Source organism: Nicotiana attenuata, unplaced genomic scaffold, assembly GCF_001879085.1.
Source record: "Nicotiana attenuata strain UT unplaced genomic scaffold, NIATTr2, whole genome shotgun sequence".
In the NCBI taxonomy this organism is placed as follows: domain Eukaryota; kingdom Viridiplantae; phylum Streptophyta; class Magnoliopsida; order Solanales; family Solanaceae; genus Nicotiana; species Nicotiana attenuata.
The window spans coordinates 237,869-265,095 of NW_017670634.1; the positions used below are offsets into that span (position 1 = coordinate 237,869).

At 36.1% G+C, this 27,227-nt stretch overlaps 2 protein-coding genes across 3 annotated transcripts; one reads left to right on the top strand and one right to left on the bottom strand.

Moving 5' to 3' along the window:
* Window positions 1-1,539: 1,539 nt before the first annotated feature.
* LOC109241733 lies at window positions 1,540-2,443 on the top strand. Its single transcript, XM_019408502.1, has 3 exons — window positions 1,540-1,719; window positions 1,842-1,964; window positions 2,027-2,443. The coding sequence occupies exons 1-3, from the start codon at window positions 1,540-1,542 to the stop codon at window positions 2,441-2,443; spliced, it is 720 nt and encodes a 239-aa protein (XP_019264047.1).
* An 11,444-nt stretch (window positions 2,444-13,887) lies between these two features.
* LOC109241737 lies at window positions 13,888-24,219 on the bottom strand. 2 transcript variants are annotated; one of them, XM_019408508.1, is made up of 8 exons: window positions 23,620-24,219; window positions 21,467-22,204; window positions 20,264-20,613; window positions 17,710-17,921; window positions 16,093-16,349; window positions 14,479-14,657; window positions 14,292-14,393; window positions 13,888-14,169 (listed from the first exon to the last, which is right to left on the bottom strand). In XM_019408508.1, exons 1-7 carry the CDS (start codon window positions 23,870-23,872, stop codon window positions 14,310-14,312), a joined length of 2,073 nt encoding a protein of 690 aa, XP_019264053.1. In that variant the 5' UTR covers window positions 23,873-24,219; the 3' UTR covers window positions 13,888-14,169; window positions 14,292-14,309. The 2 variants fall into 2 exon arrangements, with proteins under 2 accessions (XP_019264053.1, XP_019264052.1); XM_019408507.1 differs by having other exon boundaries at window positions 13,888-14,393; window positions 23,620-24,218.
* Window positions 24,220-27,227: the final 3,008 nt, after the last annotated feature.

Below are 27,227 nucleotides of genomic sequence, written 5' to 3' on the forward strand. Positions count from 1 at the left end.
GCTTCAAACATCCCTAAGTCTGCTTTCTGGACTCGTTGTGGGCATTATGAGTTTTTGGTGATGTTTTTTGGATGGACTAATTTCCCAGTATGTTTCATGCACTTGATGAACAGTGTGTTCCAGCCTTATTTGGATTCATTTGTTATTGTGTTCATTGATGATATATTGGTGTATTACCATAGTAGGTAGGAGCATGAGCAACATTTGAGGATCGTGCTCCAAACTTCAAGGGAGAAGAAGATATATGATAAGATCTCCAAGTGCGAGTTTTGGTTAGATTCGGTGGTGGCATTCTTGGGCCATGTAGTGTCCAATGAGGGGATAAAGGTGGATTCGAAGAAGATTGAGGCAATTTAGAATTGGCCCAGACCTTTTATCGCTACAGAGAATCGAAGTTTCCTAGGGTTGGTTGGGTATTACGCCGACTTATGGATGGGTTTCATCCATTGTAGCCCCATTGACTAAGTTGACTCATAAGGGAGCCCCATTCAGGTGGTCTGACGAGTATGAGTAGAGTTTTCATAAGCTCAAGACTGCCTTGACTACAACTCCAATTCTGGTTTAGCCTTCGGGATCAGATTCATATACAATTTATAGTGATGCTTCACAGATTGGCATTGGGTTTATGTGTATATAGGATGGTAGGGTGATTGCCTATTCTTCGCGTCAGTTGAAGCCCCATGACGAGAACTATCCGGTGCATGATTTGGAGTTAGCAACTATTGTGCACGCATTTAAGATTTGGAGGCAATATTTATATGGTGTGTGTTGTGATGTATATACAAATCATCGGAGTGTCTATCATCTGTTTAAATAGAAATATTTGAATTTAAGGTAGTGGAGGTAGTTAGAGCTGTTGAAGGATTATAATATCACCATTATTTATCATCCGGGGAAAGCCAATGCAGTACTAGACGCCTTAAGCAGAAAGACGAAGAGCCTGCGGAGTTTAGCATTTATTGCATCTAGGGAGAGGCCTTTGGCTATGGATGTTCATACTTTGGCCAATAGGTTTGTGATATTGGATATTTTGGATCCTTGTAGAGTCGTTGCTTGTGTTGTATCTTAGTCATTTTTGTTTGAGCGCATTAAGGCTCACTAGTATGATGATCCACATTTACTTGTCCTTAAGGATACGATGCAGTGAGGTGGTGCTAAGGACGTGACTATTGGCGATACCGGATTTGTGTTCCTAATGTGGATGGGTTGAGGGAGTTGATCCTTAAAGAGGCTCATGGTTCGTGGTATTCTATTCATCCAGGTGATACTAAGACATACCATGATTTGAAGCAGTATTATTAGTGGCGGAGGATGAAAAAAGACATTGCTGGATATGTTGCTTGGTGTTTGAATTGTCAGAAAGTCAAGTATGAGCATTAGAGACCTGGTGATTTGCTTCAAAAGATTGACATACCGGAGTGGAAGTGGGAGCATATCATTATGGATTTTGTGGTAGGATTGCCACGGACATTGAGGAGATTTGACATAGGTTGGGATATTATGGACAGATTAACCAAGTCTGCACATTTTATTCCAGTCATGACTTATCATACTTCGGAGCAGTTGGCTAAGATCTACGTCAGGGAGATTGTTCGCTTGTATGGTGACCCTATTTCTATCATCTCGCGTCTCGGCCCTCAGTTTACTTCGTATTTCTGGAGAACGGTTTCGTGTGCGTTAGGCACACAGGTTGATTTGAGCACCACATTTCACCCTCAGGTGGATGGGCAATCCAAACGAACTATTCAGATATTGGATGATATGTTGAGGGCATGCACTATTGATTTTGGAGGCTAGTGGGACCGGTTTCTACCCCTAGTGGATTTTTCTTGCAACAACAGCTACCAGTAGAGTATCCAGATGGCTCTGTATACGGGAGGCATCGTTTTTCTCCGATGGGTTGGTTTGAGCCCGTTATGGTAAGGTTATTAGGCACAGACTTGGTCCATGATGCTTTGGAGAAGGTAAAGTTGATTCAGGAGAGGCTTTGCACAACTCAGTCCAGGCAGAAGAGTTATGCTGATAGGAAGGTCGTGATGTAGCGTTTATGACGGGTGAGAAAGTTCTACTTAGAGTTTCACCCATGAACGGTATGAAGAGATTCTGGAAGAAGGGCAAGTTTAGCCCTCGGTATATTGGTCCTTTCAAGGTGTTGGAGAGAGTTAGTAAGATGGCCTACCAACTTGCTTTGCCACCCAGCTTATCAGTAGTCCCTCCGTTGTTTCACGTTTTCATGATTTGGAAGTACTATGAGGATCTGCCGCACGTGTTGGATTTCATCTTAGTACATTTGGATGAGAAACTACCTTATGAGGAGGAACTGGTGGCCATTTTGGATAGGCAGTTTTGGAAGCTGAGGTCGAAGAATATTTCATCAATGAAGGTTCAGTGGAGGGGTCAATCGGTCGAGGAGGCAACTTGGCATACTGAGCATGATATGTAGAGCAGATATCCTCACCTTTTATTGTATCCCAAGTATGATTCTAAATTCATTCGAGGATGAATGTTTGTTTAAAAGAGGAAGAATATAACGTTCCGGTCGGTATTTTTATGTATTTGAGCCTCATTTCATTACTTGATGTTTCCCGTGTACTTAATTATTATTTTTTAACTTAGGGGGGTGGTTGGTTTGGTTTTAGAAAAATTTTAGGGTGATTTGGAACACTTAGTTCTTATGTTGGAAGCTTAAGTTGTAAGAGTTGACCAAAGTTTGAGTCGTGTGTACACGACCCCAGATTAGTGATTTGATGGTTCCAATAGGTTTGTACAATGATTTTGGACTTAGACGTATATCTGAATTTGGATTTAGAGGTTTGTAAGGCGATTTGCTCTTTTTTACCGAAAGTTGAAAATTTGAATGTTCAGAAATTTCATAAGTTTGACCATGGGTTGATTTTGTGGCTATCATATTCGAATTTTTGGTCTGGGACTTGAAATAGGTCCGTTTTGTCACATAAAACTTGTGGCAAAGTTTGATCTCATTCCGCGTTAGTTTGGTCGAAACCAGACACTTGGTTGTGAATATTGAAGTTCTTAAGTTTTAAAATTTACAGGATATGTTTTGGTGTTCGATTCATGATTCATGACCGCGTGAGTCCTGGGTTGACTTTTGTTGAGATTTTGGCAATTGGATAAAGATTGGGATTTTATTATTTGGAACTTATTTCTTTAGCATTGTTTGATGTTATTGAGTCATTTTTTGCTAGATTCTAGCCAGACGGAGGTAATTTTTAAAGGAAAGGCATTTTTGGATTATTGATTTGGCTCATTTGAGGTAAGTATCTTGCCTAGCCTTGTATGGGAAAATACCTCTTAGGTTTTGCATAATTATGCTATGTGAAAAACGATGTGTACGCAATGTGACGAGCTTGAATATGGGTGTTACGTGTTATTATGATCGGATTAGACCTAAGGTTATTAATATGCCTTAATTTGATGATGTGCTTTATATGAAACATGCTTAATCACTTTGTGATTACATGAACATGATCGCTGCAATTGATTTAGCCATAGTCATGCTTTATTTGAACACCCATCCGCATTGTATTATAGTCATACCTTGCGCACCTTGGTGAAAAATTATGAGCTTATATCTTTGATAAAAAATTGGCATATTGCTTCATGATAATTGTGGCTTATGTGGACATATTGGGAGGATTGATTGGGTGTGAGCATGAGGTTTTTGCCGTGTGATTGTGATTATTGTTAGGCACATGGGGCGAAATAAGGGTGGCATTTTCTCGGGTTATTCACGTGGCGAAATAAGAGTGGTGATATTCGCATATGGCAAAATAAGGATGACATTAATTGTTATTGAACATGCAGCGAAATAAGGGCAGCATTATTGATGATATTATGATTATTTGGGGTGATTCTCTTGATGATATTCATGTGACGAAACGGGGATGGTATTTTTGATCATATACATGTTTTCTTAAACTCCGTCATGTATTTTAATGAGTTGCTAGTTGAATTTGGCATGCTATCAATGGTGGAGAAATTTGATCACGCCCAACTCTCGTCCTAAAAAGGATAAGCGGTCGCTGCAAATATAATCTGGTCTAAGAGTCTAGAGTCGAATTCCCCAGAGAACTAAGGTTTAGCAACAAGTGTTCACTATCACCAAGAAGACAAGCTTGAAAAATTCCTAAGTTATAAATATTAAGATTCTTATGTCTAACTAATTAACTAACAAATTAAAATAGCAAATTAACAATTAAAGATACTAAGGGTTGGAGACGAGATTAAGGAGGTCTAGAGTTATGATTTCCCCAATTGTCATAATCCTTCCTGTTACCCCTCCTATAATTTCGCCTGATTAGTCTCTACTGACCGTGATCACTTTAGGTTTCGTAATTCTTTCCCGAACAACTACAACAGTTTACTAGATATATTCTCCCGAACTACGCTGGCTGGCACAATATTACCACTCAGTATGACCACGTCAAGGCTTTGTTATTCCTAAACCCACTGTTAAACCTGTCGTATTGATTTCGCATATACGTTATGAGTGAAGTTGTTCAACAACTACCTAAATATGTACCCTTTCTCAAGAAATACATAATAAATAGGCACAGTCAATTGATGGTCATTCAATCAACAGAAATAAGCACGTAGTTGAACAAGTAAATAAATTCAAAGGATAAATTATATTCAAACTTAACAAGAATTCATTATGCGAAAGGTTCCATCAAAACCCTAAATAATAAATTAGCTACTCATAGTAGTATGTGAAAATACAATACTAAAATTCATAACCAACAACAGAAAACAGAAAGAAGAAAGAAAAAACTCGTGTTTGAATCTTCCTCCTTGCTCCTAGTGTATTCTTGCCTCCAAAGGTATTCTGTAACCCTAAAGTAGCGTCTCCTCCTCCAAAGTTATGTAAAAAATATATTTATAGTGTATTTATATGACCTAGGTAGGGTGGAGGTTCGTCCAATACAATAATCGGATAGGAGAACTGGAGGGCGCGTCAACTTTCGTGCAGCGCGCGACCACATATGAGCTTCCAGCTCTTTTAGTTTTGTTCCGCGAAGCGATTTGCGCCTTTGCCGTACTTCACTGTTTTGCATCGCTGCTGTCTCATTTGGCGCGTCTGCCCTCGCGCGACGCACGAGCATAGACGAGCTCTCAATTTTTCTCACTTACTTCTGTTTTGCGATAATTCTTCTTCTTTTACTCTACTTTCATTTGAACTTATTCCTACACATAAAAACACGTAATTAGCATATTTCACTTTAAAACCATGTAATTCTCGCACTCACACAAGAAATAGAATATGATTACATTTTTCATCATTTATCACTATCATATGCCTCCGCTTCTATTTAATGATTTGTTGTCAAAGATGGATTCTTCTATGTTGAGTTGTTATCAATGTTCTAACGAGATTAATGATATTGATTTCTGTTACATATTTTGTTACCAGTTATGATATATTGCACAAGTTTCTTTGACTAGTGAGTATCATATGACTTGAACCTCGTCATTGCTTCACCAAATTTAGTCTTGATACTTACTGGTACCGAATGTCGTGTACTCATACAACACTTATGCACATTTTTATGCTAATCTAGGTGTTGGAGGCAGAGGACCTAGAGAGTGAGTGCTTACACTAGTCGTGAGGATTCAAGGTAGAGAGAGTTGCATGATCATCGCAGTCCTTTGGAGTCCCATCCTTATATTGATACTGTTATTTTCATATCCGAACAATATTGTATTTTGAGACATCCTTCCATGTTCAGTTAGAGTTCATGACTCTGTACTCCCTAGTTCTGGAAAGTTGTATTGGGTATTGTTGTTTTAGCTTGTGTTAACTCTATAACTGCTTTTATATTAAATTCTGTTTTATTATATCACGTCTTATTGATTTAATCTTATTATGTGATTGGCTTACCTAGCCTTGGAAGTTAGGTGCCGTCATGATCCCTATGATGAAATTTGGGTCGTGAGAGTAGATCAACTGGAAACAGTACCTATCCTTTCCATAGATGATTTGGTTTTATAAAACTAACTACAAATAGCAGCTACACATGCATTTCACTCCCAAACTCCCTTTTTAAAATCCAAAATCACAAAGATTTTTAAGAAAAAACAAAAGAAGAATTTACAAATAAACCAATGTCACAGTTCAAAAAACTAAAAATATTAATGTCATAGTTAACAATTTAAAACCTAAACTTGGAATAAAAAACAAACTCCAGTTCCCGCCAACAAAGCTCAAATGTAGTTGAATTTGAAACAATAATCACCCTCGCCATATAATATCTTATTGTACACAACCAAATATAAATAGCAACGACACATGTACTTCACTTCAAAAGAAAAATCATTCTTCATAAGAGATAATCACAACTTAAGAAAAGAAAAAGAGAAATAAAATATATACCCAAAATATCGAAGTACGAACAAATACACAGTGCTAAAGGTCAATATAGACGAGAGAGTTAATCGTGACCTCGGCCTCTCGCAGCCCTGACTGGTGGCGTTAGTGGATGTCCGTCCTGCCCGATAGCACGTGTCCTCACCATCTGTGAGAGAATAGAATAATAGAAGTTTAGTTGTCAGTATCAACAGATTCGCACGATAAGAATTCAAGAATGTGAAGTTTCCTACGGGTTTTGCAGCCTCTTGAAGATAAATACAGACGTCTCCGTACCGATCTGCAAGACTAAACATGCTCATGACTCGTGAGACCTATGTAACCTAGGCTCTGATACCAACTTGTCACGACCCAAGAAAAACACAACCAATTGTGCTTCGATCATCAATTTCTCCCGCACAATCACTATCACAAAATCTCATAAGGTTAAAATCACTAAAGGAATAATAAAATAGCCTAAAGTCAATTGTACCTTTTAGGTAACGAAGAATTCTTATAGCGACCTTTAAGTGACTGGAACTAGGAGCTTCCATGAAGCGACTTACTACTCCAACCACAAAGAGTATATCTGGCCTAGTACAAGTCAAGTACCTTAAGCTTCCCACAAGACTCTTGAAAAATATGGGATCCACTTTTTCTTCTTCATCAAACTTTGACAATTTATTTCACTCTCCATTGGTGTATTCACGGGATTGCAATCGAACTTGTTGAACTTATTCAAGATCTCCTTTGTATAGCTTTCTTGAGAGATAAAAATGCCTTCTTGCATTTGCTTCACTTTAGGCCCTAGTAATATGACATGGGCACTACGTCTGTCATCTCGAACTCAAAGGACATATCTTTCTTGAAAGCTTTAAATAAACTTGGGTTATTACCCATAAAAACAAGATCATCAACATAAAGACAACCCAGCAAGATATCTTCATTAGTATGAATTTTAAGGTAAAGTGCATATTCATGAAGACAACGAATAAACCCATTGTCTTAAAAATCTTTGTCGATGGACGTCATTCACCTTCAATATGGCTGCCTTCGCACCCATTTTTCTTTGAAGACGTCAATCGATGATTACACACTAGTCTTTACATTGGCGTTATGGATAATTCCTATCCCCAAAATTTACTTGTACTTCTTAGACATGGCATCCATACACATATATAATTAGAAAATTGTACTGTACGAATTGGTTTAGACACCACCAATCATTTACTAAAATAATAATTATATTGCATTTAATATCATTATTTTTATTAGTACGTCTATAATATATAAGTCTAAATAGCTAATAGTGTTCCATGTTAATTCAGGAAGAACCTCCTGTTTTTTTTCAAAAAAACTAATTCTTATGGGAGAGTTGTTTCACAAAATTTAGAATCTAATTAAGGATACCAAAGGGTAAACCTCGGATATATGGAATCTTTATTTTGTAAAATCAGTTCTGTTAAAACAAATCAAATTAAGAAATTAAGTGTAATAATATCACGTACTTATTTTACTTACTTATTTCACTCATGATCAGTGGCAGAGGCAGGATCTCCACGAAGGGGGTTCAAAAACTTTTTTTTGTAGCTAGTGGGAATTGAACCCATGACCTTATTTAGATTTTGAACCGCCTTGACCACTGAACTACACTTTTGGATTGTGTTAAGGGTGTTCAAAACTTAATATATAGAGGTAAAAAATAAATTTTACCTTATATATACAGTGTAATTTTTCGGCGAAGGGTATTCGGGTGAACACCCTTGCGCCTCCTAAATCCGCCCCTGCTCATGATACCTATAAAACTCATAAAGCTGAACCTCGAGAACATTGTCTTACAGTTCAAAAGAGGTAACGTGAGTAAAATAAATTCTTTCACATTATTTTACGTACCTATTTCACTCATGATACCTGTTTTAAAATTTGTAGTAGTATATGTTATTATTATTTCATTCATGATGCTCGTTTTAAAACTTATAAGAATTTTTGTCATTATTTCGTTCATGGTACTTATTAATACTAAGGGTATACATGGGTCGGGTCGGGTCGGGTCGGATTTTTCAATTACCAAATCAAACCAATTGTGTCGGGTTATTAAATCTAAAGACCAAACCAAACCAATAAAAGTTAGATTTTTTAATCTCGGGTTTTCGGGTTTTTTCGAAATTTTTTTCATATCCAAATATTTCTTTAATCCTAGTAAGACAGAACTATATATAAGGTGTTTTTCAATAAAATAACATGCATAAATATAAGATGAATAATGGCATTATACTAAAATATTCAACAATAAGATAACAAAATCCCATAAAATAAATATTATTAATATGCCATAATGAAACCAAGCATAATTTAAAATTACTAAGTTGCTAAAGTAAGTACGACTAATAAGTACTATTATTTACATGACTAAATACTAAAAGAAAATAAGATGCATTTATCTAAACTATGGAAAAACTAAAAAAAATAGATATCCAACACTACTTTCATTCATAGTACAATTGAATTAAATGTTTTTTATTAGCATTAGTATTGATTTGATTTTGGTTTAGGATTTATTTGAGTTACTAACATTTATGGACTATAAAACTTATTGGAGCATCCAAAAATTATAAGTCCAAACTTGAAATAATACGTTAAAACTATGAAAAAGCTTAAGAAATATTTATAAACTACACAACAATAAATATTTTTATGTATTAAATACATTTAAAAAAACTTCTATACTTATAATGTCGGGTTGGTTTGGTTTCAGTTTGATTTTTTTTAGTTAAAACCAAACCAAACCAATTATGGTCGAGTTTCTTTTCCCAACACTAAACCAAATCAAACCAAACCATAGTCGAATTTTTTTTCTCGATTTGATTCGGATTTTCGGATTGATGTGGATTGTCGATTTCATTTGTACATCCCTAATTAATACTATGAGTTGAAATAATCTTTTAACATTATTGCACTCACGATGCCTATTTCAAACTCCATAATATATCTATGATGAACCTTCATGAGTTAAAACTCCATGAAAAATTCCTGGAATATATACTATGCTAGTTTAAACTCCAGGAACAAATGTTGGAGCTTAAATTGCCACAACTCAAGTTTGAATTGTATTTGTAACACCAAGAATTTTTCTAACTCTTACACATTGTGCCGGAGTTTCACTTATACGTAAAAGTTTCAAACTAGCTCCAGCATCGTATGTTGAAGTTGTTTCGTGATTTCATTTCAGTAACATAACATCCTAACTTTAAGAAATTTAGGGTGTGTTTAGTATGAAGGAAAATATTTTTCAATTTTTCCATGTTTGATTGACTTAAATGTTTTGGAAAACATTTTCCTTATGAACTCATTTTCCTTCAATTGGAGGAAAATATTTTCCTTATCATGAGAAGGAAAAATATTTTCCAAAACTCCTTCTCAACCTTCCCCACCTTCACCAACCCACCCCACACTCCCATACCCACCCCCACCCAACCCCACCCCACGCCTGCCCACCCACCTCCTCTCTCCAAAAAGGCTTTTTTTTTTCTCAAATTCAGTTTTTTTTCTGTCCCCACCCCACCCTGCTAGCCCCCAATACTTTTTTTTATTAATTTTATTTTTTTTCTTTTTTTCGTTTTTCTGCACCACCCACCTCCCAATCGCCCCCCCCCAAACCCACCCCGGACAAAAAAAAGTTTTCTTGTTGTACATTTTTTGTAATTTTTAAATTTTATTTTTCGTTTTACTGCACCACTCACCCCACCCCACCCCACCCCAACCTTAGCCCCTCCCCCCCCTCCCCCTCCCCCCACCACACACACACCACCCGCACAAAAAAAGTTTTTTTTAAAACCTTTTTTTGTTTTGTAATTTCAAATTTCTATTTTTTTTCATTTTTCTGCACCCCTCCTCCCCCTCCTGGGAAATAAATATTTTTTTATATATATTTTAGTTTTAGTTTTTCATCTTTCGGTTCACAGGTTTGAAATTTTACAAGTTCCAAAGTTATGAGTTCAGAGGTTCATGTGCTTGGAAGTTTACGGGTTTAGAAATTATAAAGTTTATAGGTTTCGCGGTTTCGAAAGTTTAGTGGTTAAGAAGTTTATGAAATTTGTGGGTTCGGAAGGTTGTTGGTTCGAAAGTTTATGGCTTCATGTTTATTGTATCTAAATTATTTATGAATACTCTTGAGAAGTTATTTTTCTTAATTTGCGTACCAAACCATGGATAAAATCAAGCGACTTTTTTCTTAAATTCAAGCTATCTTTTCGTATGAGATTGTCTCTAATTAATCAATTTCTTTGTCCCTCATTCTTCAAGACAATAGGACCTGCCCATTGATTTATTTAGCCCACTTCTGGGTACGAACTTCTTCTTAAACACCATCGATTCAAACAAACATCTTTCCATAGTTGTCTTACGGATTGGATCAAAGCTAATTCTTGAATGAGGTCAGGGATGAATCCAAAAAAAAAATCTTTTATTTTTTCTCGAAGGCTACAAAGTTCTCAAAACAAAGTACAACATCTCATAGTTCATCAAATATAATGTTGCTATCATGGTTTGTTCTTTGTTTACTCCTTTAACCTAAATTATGGAATTCAACTTCAATGGTAGAATGAAAATAAGAAAAATTGTTTATGAAAAGGGAAAAGGCTCAAAATTGCTCTCGTGGTCTTTGAAAATTAAATGGCTTATCTGTACCCTCCGTTTGAAAATAAGGTCGCGTGTAACGTTGCCGTTAAACAAGTGGTCCACTGGTACCCTTCTCGACTAACGGCTCCATTTTGGGCCCTTTATTTTTCCTCGAAGACTATTGCTTTTTCCACTATTAAAAAAAAAAAAAGGTGGTGACAAGTCCCAATCAAAATCAATATAATTAAGACCCAAGTTAGACAAATAGCCACGTAAAAGTTAACTAAATTTTACAAATGTGTTCAAGTAAGCAAAGGGGGCGGATTCTTTTCAAGTGGAAAAAGGATATATTCTATGTATGTGTCACTTTGAGAAAAAATCCACTTCTTAGTAAATCCTCCTTTTTCCCCAAAAACATATTGCGTGGCTTCTCCTCCTTGTGTTTGTTTATACAACCATTTCCTTCTTATTTAACCAAAAGTTATGAATTTGCCAAGCCTTTTCCTTTATCTCCAAGCATTCCTTCTTTTTGTTTTCCCTTTAAATGCAATATCCAATTACTTATTTTCTAATGAGTTCACGTTTTGTGCATCGATAATATATAGATTTATAGCATCATGTCAAATAATCACTACTAAAAAATCTAATTTTAGCGACGACAAATTCTGTAGTTAAGCAGAAAAGTCCATAGCTAATCTCATTTAGCGACGGCTTAGCGACAGATTATCAAGAAATTATGCTAGCTACGGGCGACTTAGCGACAGATTAGCGACATCGTTCATAGCAAATTCCAGTTTTTTTTTTTTTTTTTTTGTAGTGAATTATCCTAAAATGTAATTCTATGTTATAAGCCTAATAATTAACCTGAAAAATAAAGTAATAATTTGCTATAACTGATTAAATTAAACTAAGAGGTTAAAGGTTTTTACAATGTTAATGTATATATCTTAAAGGAAAAAGAGGGAAAAGCATAAAAAAGTTTACCAAGACAATAAAGCTAGTTTTGATGGAAATCTTGAACAAGCATGTTAAACAATCTTTCTCCCACCACAAATGTCCACACACCCCCCCCCCAACCCCAACAACAACCCTACTAACTCACCTCCTCTCTTCTTTTCCACCCCTACTTATTAAAGAATCTCCCAGAGTTAGAATTGGTCATGGAAAGAACATTTATGGCTTGTCTTTCTCCATTTCACCAAAGGAAATGTATCTTTCATGTTACCAATGATGAAACTATGGCTCTTTTTGCTTCTTTAACCACAGAAATCAAGAATCTCCAGATATCACTAGCCAACAATTCTTTAACTCTTCAATGGTGTATAGAAGCCATGACTTTGCTACAGAAACTTCACTCTGAATTTCTGCTCATAATATTGGAGAAATTAAAGGTACCTTTTACTTGGAATTGTGCGTTCAATAATTTGTTGAACTTATACATGAATGAGAGTTTGAACATCATGGAGCTATGTAACATGTTGAAGTCATCAAGTTGTAAGATCAATATGTATCGTTTAAGAGTTGATATAACAATCAAGAATCTGAATAATTATGGGAGAGAAGCTTTTGCCAATATGGAATCGATACAAAGGGAGAACAAGAGAATTCATGATGAAATATGTCAAGAAATGAAGAGGGATTGTTCAAATAATATACTTTATGCAATTAGAGTTGCCATTAGTTTATTATATTTTATTCTTGTAAGTGTTTTTTTGTATCCAACTAGTATGGTGGAAGTTGATAAGATTTTATGTAACTCTCCTGGAATTTATAAGTCATTCAGGGACTCAGTTAATGGCCTTGTCACTGATTTTCAAAGGAAATATTACAGAGATGGAGAGAGGTGGAAGATAGGTTTTTATGAGTATGAAGAAATGGAGAAGGCAATAATGCAAACAAAAGCTAAGTTGAAAAGGGGACATGTAGAAGATAAAGAAGAGATAAAGAGAAATAAAGAAGTTATTCTGCAGAAATCTGCAGCATTACAGGCTGGTTTGGAGAAGTTTGAGTCACAAGCAAATCAAGTTTTTGAAGAGGTGCTAAAAGGAAGGAATCAGTTGCTTCACATGATTGGTAAAGGCAATGGAATTTAGATTATTTCTTCTTTTATATATGACACTATCATTATTTAAGAAGCCAAACAAATTTTTCTCTACCATACCTTCTTCATATAATTTTACATATATTTCGGTAGAAAATGTTATAGCCTATATTATCATTATCTGAATTTTGAAGTTGTAAATTTTATTTCAAAGAAATAAAGAATCAAATGTATGAATTAGAACTCAAAATTAAACCTAAATTATTTTTGTACGGCTATTAAATAATTCTTTGTTTCTATGCAATCGACTTTCTATTAATAATTTTGGGAATCCCATGAAAATAATGACTTTCTATTAATAATTTTGGGAATCCCATGAAAATAATGACTTCAACCAGATCAATTCTTTTTTGAATCTCTGCATGCATATTTCTCTCGATAAATAAATTTTTGGTTGTGAAAACCAAAGGGATGGGCACTTACAAGAGAACAACCACAAATCTAAAACCGCTATAGTAAAGTAGAACAAAAGTACCTCCCAAGAGTTCTACCTTAGTCCAACCTTTTGTACTCCAAAGATCAAACCCTCCATTCTTTTTAAAGTAGAGAGTAAACTGCTATAAAGAAAAGACAGTTCTTTGACATTCACATATTGTTAATGAGTTGTGTTAATAAATTCTCAATTGTCATTCACTAATTTAATTTTCACCTATCATGATTGGTGTAGATAGTCCTTTTACGCTTACTGTAAATCGGCCAATCACAAGCAGCCCTTTTGGCCCACAGTAAATGTCAAATTCATCACGATAAGCCTACGCTATAAATTGAATATGAATACTAGTATCAATTCATAAAAGAGAAAAGATGAACTTAATAAGTCACCCGATCGATTGACAAGAAATAGAAAACAATCAATTGGCACCCTGCTTCATAGAAAAAGAATACATATTGTATCAGGTGTTCCAACTCATGTAGATACAAAGTGTAAAGGTGTAGGATGCTTCACACTAGGAGTTGGTCAAGGCAATGAAATTAATAGAATGGAAGCTGTAATGCTGTTGGTGTGTTCTTTCCAGCAGAAAGATAAAGCCCGCAGATCCACCTTGCTTTGCTTTGAGTCGATAAAGTTGGACGTATATCGCTTTCTCTAGAGAAAATTTTGGTAATGTACAACAGACAATCAGACGGCTATGGCACAATGACCTCTTTCCAGCAAGCAAGTACAATATAGCGATGCATATAACAAAAAAATGAATCATCCACCAATACCAGAAGTTCTCTCCATGTTTACTCTGTCTCACGTTGAGCGATATTCCTCTTCTCGTCTGATCTGTGACGGAACAACTTAGCTATCTTTCGCCTTTCACAATCCTACAATGCACAAAGAAAGTGTAAGATAAAAAAGGAAGGTCGTCTATCAGCATAGTTGTGCTGCGGAGCAAATTAAAGTTCTTACCTTGAACATGTTGAGATAAAAAGGTTTATCTGGGTTTGTTCTTCTCAACTTATAGTATGTATATGCAAAACTAAGCTGATCGCGGGGAGTAAACCGCTCGACCTCATTGAACCATAAACAAGAAAACAAATTTGACATTGGCGTGTGAGCCCTCACAATAAAAGATCCTTCTGGTACATCTGTCAGAAACATGTAATGATATTATGCCAATGATTACTCAAAGACGAAAGGTCTTGCATGAAATTAAATAGGGAAAAGGTCCAAAATTGCCCCTCTACTATGGTATATTGTTTACTTCTGCCACCCGTTATACTTCTCGTCCAACCTAGCCCCTACCGTTAATCAAGTTTCTAAAATTACCTCTAACCCTAACGGATCCACACCGTGGCAGCTGACCCCCTCAATTTCATCCATGTCAGCTGCCAAGTCACTCGGCCCCACCAAATTAAAACCCCACAGACCCATTGAAATAGACATGTTTGGAAAACAAAGACCCGGCAACAGTTCCTTCCATCCCATTCCCCCTTCTGTTCTCACTCCTCCCCTTCTCAACTAACCGGCCAAATCACTTTCCCGAAGAGAGAACTTTAGGATTTTCTTGATTCTTTAATTGTGTTTGATGGCGTGGGTACTCAGAGGTGGGCACGATTTTGTGGGTTTCTGAAGGTGATGGATGATGACAATTTTGTGGTGGTGGTGGAAAGCTGCAGTGATGGCGGTAATGGTGGATGACATCAATTCGTCTTTAGTTCTTTTTTTTTGGCTGATACAGAGAAAAGAAGACCAGCAGCAGGGGCTGAATTTAGGAGGGATTCTGAAAAATCTGATTGGCGGAGAAGGCTGGAGATGGAGGAACCGACAAGAACCAGTGGACGTTTTGATGGAGAAGGAGGAACCGAGTGTAAGCCGGCACTTACTGTTGCTGCACTTACAGTTGCAGCACTTAGTTGTTGGAAGAGACTGTACTTTTGTTTTAATAGGTAACACAGAAAAAATGAAGATCTTGGCAATGTCGACAGTGTTTGATGGTCTTGGACGGAGGGGTGAAAGTCTGGTCTTAGCCAGAAAAGTAGCAAAATACAAGAAATCCTAATATCTTCCTCTTTTACTGTTAAATTTTTGTTATGGTGATGTTGATGTTCTTGTATGTATTGAATTCCGATCAATTTCCGGCCAAAAACCTCTTTCTATTTTCTTCCTCTCTTTTTTTTGTCTCTCCTTTTCCAGGTTCTCAGCTCTGATAATATTTTGCCTCTACATTGAGGGTCATTTGAAGCTGACAGGATGATACTGGGTCATGGTGCGGCGAAGTTGACGGTGGAAATAAGATTTCGGTGATGGTGCAGTGGTATGACTTAGGAAGATGGAGTTGTAATTGGGGATACTTCTTGGGTCTGTGGGGTTTTAATTTGGTGGTGTCGAGTGACTTGGCAGCTGACATGGATGAAATTGAGGGGGTCAGCTATTAGGGTTAGGGGTAATTTTAAAAACTTGACTAACGGTAGGGGCTAGATTGGACGAAAAGTATAACGGGTGGCAAAAGTAAACAATATACCATAGTAGAGGGGTAATTTTGGACCTTTTCTCAATTAAATATGGAGGAGTAAAACATACTGCTGTGAAGAAGCTTGTTTGGATCAGATGCATTAAATCTTTGCAATCCATCAGCCTGGTAAAAAGCAAATTGTTCATCTATGACAGTATGATTGTACTTGTTAAGCTTCTTGTTTTGCGCAACTTCTTCCCACACACAATGCCTGTCATAGTGATTGGAAATTGCATATTCATAACCTTTTCGCCACAGAAAGTACTCCAAGATGAGTAGGGGGTCAAGCTGCAGGCGAAGCTTGCTATCTAACCATATGGAATACCTGCATAATTTAATAAGCAATTCATAAGCTACTACATTATTCGCCCTTTTATCTCCTCTTTCTTCAGGGAGAGAGTCTTTAATAAGCAATTCATACAAGCATTTCAACATTTTCATTAACAAACAGAAATTTAGAAAGTTTGAGCAAACCAAGCCAAGGATACAGAAATGGAGGGACCAAACCAAGGATAAAAACAGCAAGCAAGAGGCTTCCTCAAACAGTACATCAAAAATCCATCTTGCGCTAACATAGAGTACAGTTCTCACTTGTGAGATACATTACCACATCGTTCACCTTTTGCTACTCCATTCACAGATGATACTATATTACAGGTGATGCGGGTCTACAACATAAGACAGCATATATGCAAGTCTCTACTACAGGTTGGACAAATATGGAAGGGCAGAAAAGTGCGAAGGTCGAGAAATGATTTTGCAGTAAATCAGAAGAGCAATGTTTTCGTTATTAACATTTTCCATGTTATATCATTCCCAACTCCATCCATAGAAACAAGGAAAAGCAGGAATCCAGACAAATTGTGAGGATCCTGAAAGTAGCTACCTAAGGGTTAAGAGCACTAATAAGTAATAGAAAATTAGTACCAAGAATCCGCTGAAACTCATGGTTGTGACCTTGGCAGTCGCATAACTCACTACTCTAAATATAGTTTAACCTCCTGCAGACAGAGGGAAGGGCAAGTAAAGCCGATCAACAGCACACCAAATTCCAATGCAATCTCTACCTCTCTTTCGGTACCATCTTAGCATTCTCTACTTACTTAGTTTGCAGAAACTAGTACATTCGCACTTACCAATTGACTTCAGTCTAGTAGTCTATACATCTTTTAAATGGAGAAAACTACTCACTGCGTCACCACTTCAAAGTGGAAAAACTATTCAGGCTAAACCCAAAAGAGACATTACTTGACGGTCGGCCCCTACTGAGACTAATGTTTTTATTAATGTTACGTCCTCTTAGCTCAAATAATACCCATTAAAAGAAGCTTTCATCAATCCAATATTAGGAAAAAGCACTCACCAATTTTTTGACTAGCAAAAAGAAAAATTGTCAATGAAGCTGGTACTTCGATGCTATGGAAGAAGCATGAAGCAAATGCTGAGAAGGTACCAAACACCAAACCACCAAATGATGGCCTTAAGTTAAATTTTAAACTCAGTACAGACAATAAGAAGCTAGAAGCATTAAAAACTAGATTTGTTTTTTCATTTTATCTTCTTCCTTTTACGATTTGATAAACCCCTGGTTGGAAGTGAAAATTGAGTGATTAACAAGCTATAGCAAGAAGAATATAAGCAGCAACATACAACAAACAAAATAAACAAGATGTAATTCCAGTTACCTGGCTGAAGTAAAGAGCCGATGAGACAATAACTTTGGTATCTTTCCCACTCTCCGCATATCAGAATAAGGAAGATTTTTTACCACTACGATCTTCCATAAACCTACAAATCCCATGCTGTCGGGCATCTTACCTTCAGCTGAAAGAGTTTGTAGAGTAACTTCATCCACAAACATAACGAAGCAAACATTTTTCTTTGATACACGGGAAACCTGGAAAAGGAATTTAAATTAATAAAAGATGTCATGCAATGAAGCTAACGATAAGTTCAGGTGAAATAATTTAAAATCTTGGATAGACAACTAAAAAAGGTACTGACAGAACATGAAACAGGTGAATCACAATAGAATCTCTTCCTATCTTTTTTCTTGTTGAGTAGGCCAACCACAATAGATTCTACATTCTATAAAATAGCTTCCCTCCTAAATGCTTTATAAACCTAACTGGAAAAAAAATAGAAGCAAAGCTTTTAAAACTGGTGCGGACAAACCAGTTCAACCGGTTTAACAAAGAAGTTGTCATGCCACTGGTCTTACATAGCTATTTTTTCACAATGAAAAAATTGGTCAAAACAAAAGAACTAGAAAACCTGTAGATCCAAGACTGAACTAGTTGACTCTGAGTTTTTCATGTTCTTTCCTTCTGTTTTGAGTTTCATTCTTGAGCAAAAAGACTGATCCAAATCAAATACAAAGGTAACATGGCTAGGAAATTACTCTATCTTGAAGGAGAATTAGAAAGAGAAAAATAAGCCAGGAGAAAGCTGCTTACAGTGTGCTAAAGAATGCTGCAAGAATATAAGACCTCTACATTCTCAGCTCTATCGGTCAAATATTGCTCGAAAGCTAGTTTGACAGCTGATGTTATTTGATTCTGATTTTCTCACAGTTACATATAAAGAGTTCAAAGATAGGGATAATGGAGATAGGATTCTGTGGGGGTGATGAAGTTGAAATGGGAAATGATTGAGTGAAAGAAAAGGGGGAGACAGAAAAAAGGACACAGTTTGATGGGTTCAGACGTTGTATTTCCACCTGGTGGAAACACAGTATCTCTCTTCCATATCATCTTCCAGGGCCAAGAAGCTTCCTACTGTCCTGACTGCTTTATCAACAGTCCATAGCCATTCTCTTTCTTAGGTTCTCAATTGCCAATATAGCTCTCTTTGCTACCAACAAGCGAAGAAGCATACCAGGTATCCAAACGGAATAAGTGCGGAAAATTTATCTTTTATGGTGCTACGAGTTAAACTAAGAACAAGTTATCTCTCCTTGCTCCCCATCTCCATGAGTCCCCACTAGTACGTAATATGTTTTGCTCATAGTATTAACAAGCTGTAATTTGTCAATCTCCTAGTCCTGCAGATTTTTCTTAAAAACTCAACTTCCAATGAATTCACCCCTCATGTGTCCGTCAAATCTGCTGTACAGTCATCTATCTCTGGCTCGAAATTTATATAAAAGGAAAGAAAAGCTAATACATTTCCTCCACCCCAACTGTGACCCCAAAACTAATCCTACTGCCATCTCCCACCTTAAATGTAGAGTAGCTGCTGAACTCTTCCTATCCCTTCATAACGCTTCTCCATAGTTCTCACCCCAAATTGAAAAGTGATAATTAGTCCTCTGTCCCCCTTTTAGTTTGCCATACCATTCTGCTATCACCTCCTCAATAAAGCCTACTAGTCAGGAAACCTAGATGATAGTTGAGAATGGTTGGACTATGATTGCCACCGGTATAAGGGTGGTTAAAAACTTACAATTTTCTTATATGAGCATTAGTTTGGATTTTCCTTTTCGGATAAAGTAAGAAAAGTAACCCTGTATACAGGAAGTATACCAAAAGTAGAAATGCCAACTAAATAGAAATTTGACTCTATTGATTGGATTCATATGTTCTTTATAAGTAATGAGAATTTTCTTGAAGTAGGATGGGCACTATGCTAGTGCTGCAAAACATAATTACAAATTGTGTAATTCGTCGATTGTGTCTACCTAGGCATCTATGTCCTGAATAAAAGCCAAATTGAACCAAAAAATAGGAAAGTAAAAGCTCTAAAATTAAGGCAATGAATGCTTTCTGCTATCCCTTACTGTCCAGACCATTTGATTGGATTCTTATATGTTTTCCTTTCATTTTCTTTTTCTTTTTGATGCAGGGTTACTGTGCCAAATCCCTTGTTAGTCAGCTGCCAAAATGGCTCTCTATCTCTTTTAGTTGTCGAATAGGAATTTGGAGCTTCGCTATGTTTTTTCTTCAAGCAGATGAACATCTTATGTAAGTACATCTCAATAGGATGTATCCAAAGACTTTTAGGAGATTAAGCACTATTCCACTAGTAAATCTTCTCTTTATTCTGTCAGCTTCATATACATGAAAACCTTTGGCCAGTTTAACAAGTGTGTACATGAGGTCCTCCTAGTAATCAACATGAAAATATGTTTGGTATACGTGTGTACCCATATACACAGGAATAGTTTCATGAGTTAGTATTCTGGAATTAGGAGAACTAAAATGAGTAAGAGTTAAAAAGGAAAAGGAATTTGTTCAATACCATTTTGCCCACTGGTATTCTCAAGCGATCTGAATTTCCGAAGATGCATGAAACTACAGCAATGTGGCAACTGCTAATGTATTTTGCATCATCTTCTGCCAAGTCAAAACCGGTACTTGGCGTTCCTTCAGGACCTCCAACAAAGCCACAGTTTATTTTCTGATTGCGTGCAAGAAAAGATTCTTTCCGTTCTTCCAGACTTTGATGCCCAGCAAATCTTGGTTCCCAGTTTGCATTGTCAACAGGCCTGTCCTCTGTTTCTGTATACTGCAATGAGAATCTTGCGAACTTTCGACTTTCCAAAGGTTCCACAATAAGAGCACTAGCATTCAAAATTTTCATCTCACAAGCTGTATATGAAAAGCATGACTATTTAAGTCCAAGTGAAAGGGAGTGGGAAGCTAATGTCCAAGATTTAACACATTAACCGATTCTATTAAGTGCAAGAAATACAGAAACTCCACATGTTCAATCCAGAAATCTGAAGATGTTCCATGCAATGACGAAAAGGGCTTGAATCCTCGTTTGCTACCTTGTTAAGATCCAAAATATATATACAAAAGACTGCTAATACACTGCAGAACAAACCACGATGACTGTGACAGGCAAAGGGTGAAATCACACATCTAGCTAGCAGATTCAGCAGGCTAAAAAGTGAGTTTCCACAGTGAGATCGCTTAAATAAAAGATTTTTGAGCAACGTTGATCTACTTCTTTGATGAGATTTATCATAGAAAAATTCTACTCCAGTAACTAACTTCTTGATTATTATACCAATAACTAACAAAAACTGAAGTGCTGATTACCTCCTCCTATCATTAGCAGCATAATACGCTTATCAAGATGCAAAGTAGCAGCTGTTTCTTTTTTCCTTTTTTTTTCCTTGACTGTACAGAACTAAATACTAGCAGCTATTATCCAATTAAAGAGATGAGAAGGATAAAAGCTCTACCAAAGACAGCTGCAGCATCAAAAGGAATTGACTCAAAAATAGTTCTAGCATCTAAAAAAGCTATTACTAAGTAATACCAAGTTCCCATAATAGAATATCCCTATGTCCCCAAGCACATTTCTCTTTGTCCATATTAAAATCAGTTCAAAATCAAGTAGACCCAAGGAATGCAACATCGAAGTATGGCCTAAAGCCAAAATAATCATAAAATAAAGGCATAGGGCGCCAATTAAAATAGGAGAGAATATTACCATGCTTCCTTGGCTTTCTTCTGGGTACTGGACGCTTTTCTGATGAGGACTTTTTAGGGTGATGAGAACTTGAAGAGGATTCCTTATTAGAGAAGTCCTTGGATGTTTTACCAGCCTCTTTGGCATGATTTTGATTTTTATTTCCAGCACCATGTGTATCCAACGAATGTCTCTCATTTATGTCCTGGGATTCGGCAGCAACAGTATGGTCCCAATCTTCATGTCCAACATCATCATATCCGTCTGTATGTGCATCTTCTAAGTCAATGCCATCATCATATCCATCATCAGCATCCATAGTCTCACTTTTCCTTCCCTTGTCAGCATCATCAGATTGCTGGTCTGTCAAATGATGTCCGTCTTGTGAGTGCCCAGCATTCTCCAAGGAAGCTTGATATTTGGCTTCATATTTTTTCAACTCATCACGTCCAGCTTCGTTGTACAAACCATTGCCACCATGATCTAATCCTTTTGAAAGAGACTTCTTATCGCTTCTCTTCCCATCTGGAGGACTTTGATTCTTATCCAAGTCACCATCAGTAATCCGCTCCAAGTCCTCCTCATTGTAATCATCATCCCTTCTCCTGTCATCCTTGTCCCAATAACGAGAATCCCGGCCATGAGCTACTGATCCATGTCCAAATTGGAGAACTTTCCCTTGTGTCCGTGTCACATTTGTAAGAAAATCTGAATCGTTTTCTACATCAACATCATCTTGAAAGCGATTATTATCCAATTCTGCAACAGCAAACATGGAAATTGTCTAAATACCGGAGGATATATTTCTATAACACAACTCAGTGAACATTTAGCCTAATAATCCAAAAATATAGAAAACAATTCCAGCTGGACACACCGGAACATCATATGAAGCATTTCCTTGTTCGCGTTGTTTCTTTAGATTGATATCCATAGTCAACCTCCTTTGAATTCTTGACTTTTACAAGTTGATCGGAGCATCTAGTTTTACACTTATTATTGTCATTAATCCAAATTTTCTAAAAATGGATAAGAAAAGTACAAAGAGATCCAAACAATTTCAGATAATGAGCCCAAATTCACATACAATTCAAACTCTGCCTAAAAACTCAATTATACTTGGAACATAGGGTATTTGAACAAAGTGACTCGCCCAATTTGGAAGGCATCCCAGAAGCTAATTTATCTTGTGGACATGTTGGGCATTTAACTCCCACATAATGTTGCTGCTCTCACATCGACTCTATAGAACTCGCCTTTCACTTTGTTAGGTATATCTATATCGCAAAGCACTCGTGTAACACTCCTCAATGAACCATCCTATTCTAATCTATGTGTTAGATCTTCATTATCATGTCATTCTTCCTAAAGGTTGAGCCTACATACTAGCACTTAGGTACCACAATCGGTCTACTCTTACTTCACCTACATTTATCTAGTGAGACTAAATTTGCAGGGCATATATTTTCTCTTACTTAACTTACCCTAAAACCCATTACTCTCTAAAGTGCTTCTCCTAGTTCCAGCACTCATTTGGTTGACTCGCAATTTTTAAAATTTACACATTATCAGCTACAAAGTAACACGTGGCATAAACCTAATAAGCCCATTGTTTGTTAATTAAGTGCGTAGAATTACTTACCAAATCATCAACATTCTTTCATTATTCTGGTCGGTCATGAACTTTCAACCTCATAACAAGGTCATAACGTGATATTCCATAACTCAGTATACTTAATGGTAGTCTAATCTAAGCAACTATATCCAAGAAGCCTGATCTTCTTACTTAAGTTTAACTCAATTACAACTATCCAAAAACCAAATTACTTAGAAAACCTGAAAAGGCCACATTTCTAATCATTCCCACTCGCACATAAGTCATTAACCATCCAAATCTGGTAACGAATAAAATATGAAATATCACCCAACTAGTCAACTCTCAATTTCAGAATTAGACTGCAACATTTTACAAGCTCTTCGACCTTTCTTTTTGGTTGATCACTTCAACATTCAATGATTCCTGGTTCTGCAAAAATCCTCTGAAATTACTATTTTTCATTTTCCTTTTATTTTGTTATACAAGTTAAGACTATATTTACAATTACCCACCACCAACCAGAAAAAAAACAGTATCCTTTGGTAGTTAAATGCGCGAATGTAAAAGCAAATAATACCTCTATTTTGAGAAGTGAAATAGAAGAAAGCAGAGACAGAAACAACAAAGGCGACGAAGAGAATAACGATGATAGCACCAATCGAGATCTTGCGGGCAGTGGACTTCAGTCGACGGTGCTGATTTCGCGATTGCTGCTGCTTATTCGAACGAATCCCAATAGATACATGATGATCCGATGCAACGCCGTTTCGAACAACTCCACTGTTATTGCTAAAACCTAAACCACCACCTGATTGTCTGTACTGAGCCATTGGAGCATTGTACACAAAAAGAGGCTTCGTATTACATAGAAGTGTGGGGAGTGATTGGGAATTACGGGGTTTTGTTAGGGGCAGAATGTACAGAGGATTTTTTGGGGCAATGGAGAATTTGACTCACCGGAATAGTGTGGAGTGTAGATGTGGGAGATGAGAGGGAGATCGGAGTGATTTGTTTATTCCATATTGTTTTTTTTTTTTATTTAGAAATTAGAACTGTGTGTTTTTCCAGAAAGCAAAATCAAAAAACACAAAACTCGTGTTTTCTTTTCGCTGAATAACGGTGGATTCCGCGCCGGCAAAACTTACCTTTTTCGGCACTTTTTAATTGAAAATCCAAATGCCTATTTAGATTTTTTTCCAAAACGAAAAGGTCTAATTTTGGTCTTGTATTGTTCAGCATTGCACAATTTATTCTCTATTACATTATTTATTTATACTTTTATAAATCAGTAAATTAACCCGCCCGGATCATACCTTTCTTCTTTAAATTTTATTGGTATTGAAGAAATACATTTCTTTTAATACGAAAAATAACAAATATTTAATCTAAGGAACGCATACTAAAATATATAAAAATCAAATGTATAAAGAAAAATACACAAGGAAAATATTAATTAGAAAAAAGATACAAATAAATTGTCCATCTTCTTTTGCTTTTAGAAAGAAAGAGTTCTTGACAAATAGTCCTCTCAAATATCAATTGGGAAAGGGACGTTAGTGCTCATTTTAGAGAGAAAAATATTGTGTAATGCAATTCTTTTTCCCTTTGGTTCCTCTTAGGGTAAATTGGTTTCATGGCCATTGCAACTTTTTTTTTTTTAAAAAAAAAATCTTTTGTTAAATCTCCCATGCGATCTTATACACCCATGAGATTTGAAAATAAAATGCAAGAGATTTTCAAAATCATATTCTTCTATTAAAATTGTAAAGGATTATTGAACCATTTCTCCTGATTTCGTATTTCCTATTTAATTGTTCATAATACTATTACATTTATGCAAATTAAAGTAATAAAAGCACTATCTTAATTTGCATAGTTAGATTTGGCTTTGTAGTATAACAAATATTTGTTTAGTTACATGACCTTTTCTCACATGAGATCAATAAAAAATAACACATCAGATCGATCAAGATTTTTGTAAGGTCATTGTTTACTATTGAAATTAGAAAGTGGAAATAAGAGATCTCATTTCTCGCAAATAAAAACACTACACTTGTGAATACTTAATTAATATTTTTGGAAGATAGTATTTATTAATTATCAAAATTATCAATTGTATATTTTTTTTAAGTGCATGGATAGAGAGTAAAGGGTAACCGTCTTTGGCAAGGAAAACAATACAACATAAACGGTAAAACCAAAGAGATTGATCCATTTAGTTCATTACATTAATGATCAAAATTTTGATTAAGTAGTACAGAGCGCAGAATAGATTAGCAGATCGACTAGCAAATCCAGGAAGCTTTTTGAATGGAGACTCTACTATGCAGATTTTTGCTGAACCATCACTTTTTGTTAGTAAGATATGGGATGAGGACAAGCTTGGTGTATCTACTATACGCTTGCTACCACATTGTACATATGACTTGCAAGTACAACCTGTAGTATGTGAAACTAGAAGTTATGTCAGTAGTCATACTATTTTGGGATGTTGTACTAGTAACTTGCTTGCTAAAACTACAAACAATATAGCTAGTAGTAGTAATGGTTTACCATATGTAGTGCAACGTGAGCACGAAGACTTCTGTATGCATATGTTTATTTAATAGAATATCTATCTTTATTATCAAAAAAAATATTTTTTGATTAAGTTGATTGTATCGTAATTAATTGAGCGATCAAATCATAATGAAATTTGTCCCCTAAATTAATACTCTAATGTATTATACCATCAAGTTTCTTTAGTCTTCTTTTTCCTTCCATGAATTAAAATGCTTGTGTTGACTGGAAAAAAAATGGAGAAATTACAAAAAGAAAATGATAAATATGAAGTTCCAAAATGAGGGATTTATAGGTTTACCCAAAAAAGAAAAGAAAAGATCAGAAGGCCAAACACCACGAAAAGGAAATAAAAGAATATATAAATGGATGTAAAAACATCAAATAAGTGTCTATTACATGGAGGGGGATTATAACTTTTCTGCAGCATAAGCGAAGTTAAATTGTTCAACTTAACTCCCAGGAAAAATTCTCTCTCTAAAATTTTTCTCTTGCCTCTCACTAAATAAGAAAAATCTTCTATACTTGCCCTAACCTACTGCAGTAGCTCTGGAAAATCTAAGCCAATTGTGTCAAATCCCACCCAAACCACCTGATATAGATCCTAAATCTACTACACAAATCCTTGTAAACCTGGTCCAAATTTCAAATACAAATTAATAGCGGGTGAGCATGGTACACTAATCAATGTTCACACTCCTTCTTTTGCTGGTTATCCTCACTAGATCACTAGCACAAGGATCAAGTCTATCATCTTCAAATACAAGTTCTATTGGGGGTTATCAAATTCATCTTTCATTGGAAGAACAAGAACGCATCTATCAATCATGAAAATTTTCAGTCATTATCAAACTTCACAGTAAAAGAATTCAACACCATATTCTTAAAAAGAAAGTACAAGAAATTTAGAAAATCCCAGAGAACTTTTCCTTAATTGACATGGGGGCGGACTATTATATTACCAAATTCAATTGTGAGGAACACATGTTTAAGGTACTATATTATGGTCTGTGTTTATATTTGGTCATTTCCTTTCAGTCCAAAGGTGAAAACCAAATTTTGTAGCAACGAAAGCTGATAATTCACTAACAGTTGTTTGGATTCGCTTACCACAATTGCCAATCAAGTTCTACAACGGTATCATACTAGAGAAAATTGGTAATACCATTGGGAGGTTATTTAAAATAAATGCTTGTACATCCTCTACCCTAAGGGGTCGTTATACAAGATTGTGTATAGAATTGCCACTGGAGGAGCCGGTTATTCCTGTTATCCATATTGGAAATCACAAGCAATACGTCCAATACGAGGGTGAGAAATCCTTATGTAAAAATTGTGGGAGGCTAGGTCATGTAGTTGCAAAATGCCAAATTAAAAAGACCACGCCAATTGTGCCATCTACACTGCCAAACTATTCATCTCCCCAACCAAATGAAGGCAACAATGCTCAGGACCAGTGAAGAAGTGTTGCAGACGGTTAACTTTACCAAGAAAAAGAGAGCCAATGGGAGGGGGAACGAGGCAATCCAAAAGCCCAGTATATTCAATAAACTACCACACTGAATACCAGGTAAGTTGTCTTATTCTCAATACCCTAATACCAACTATAACTCCCCTAGCAACCAA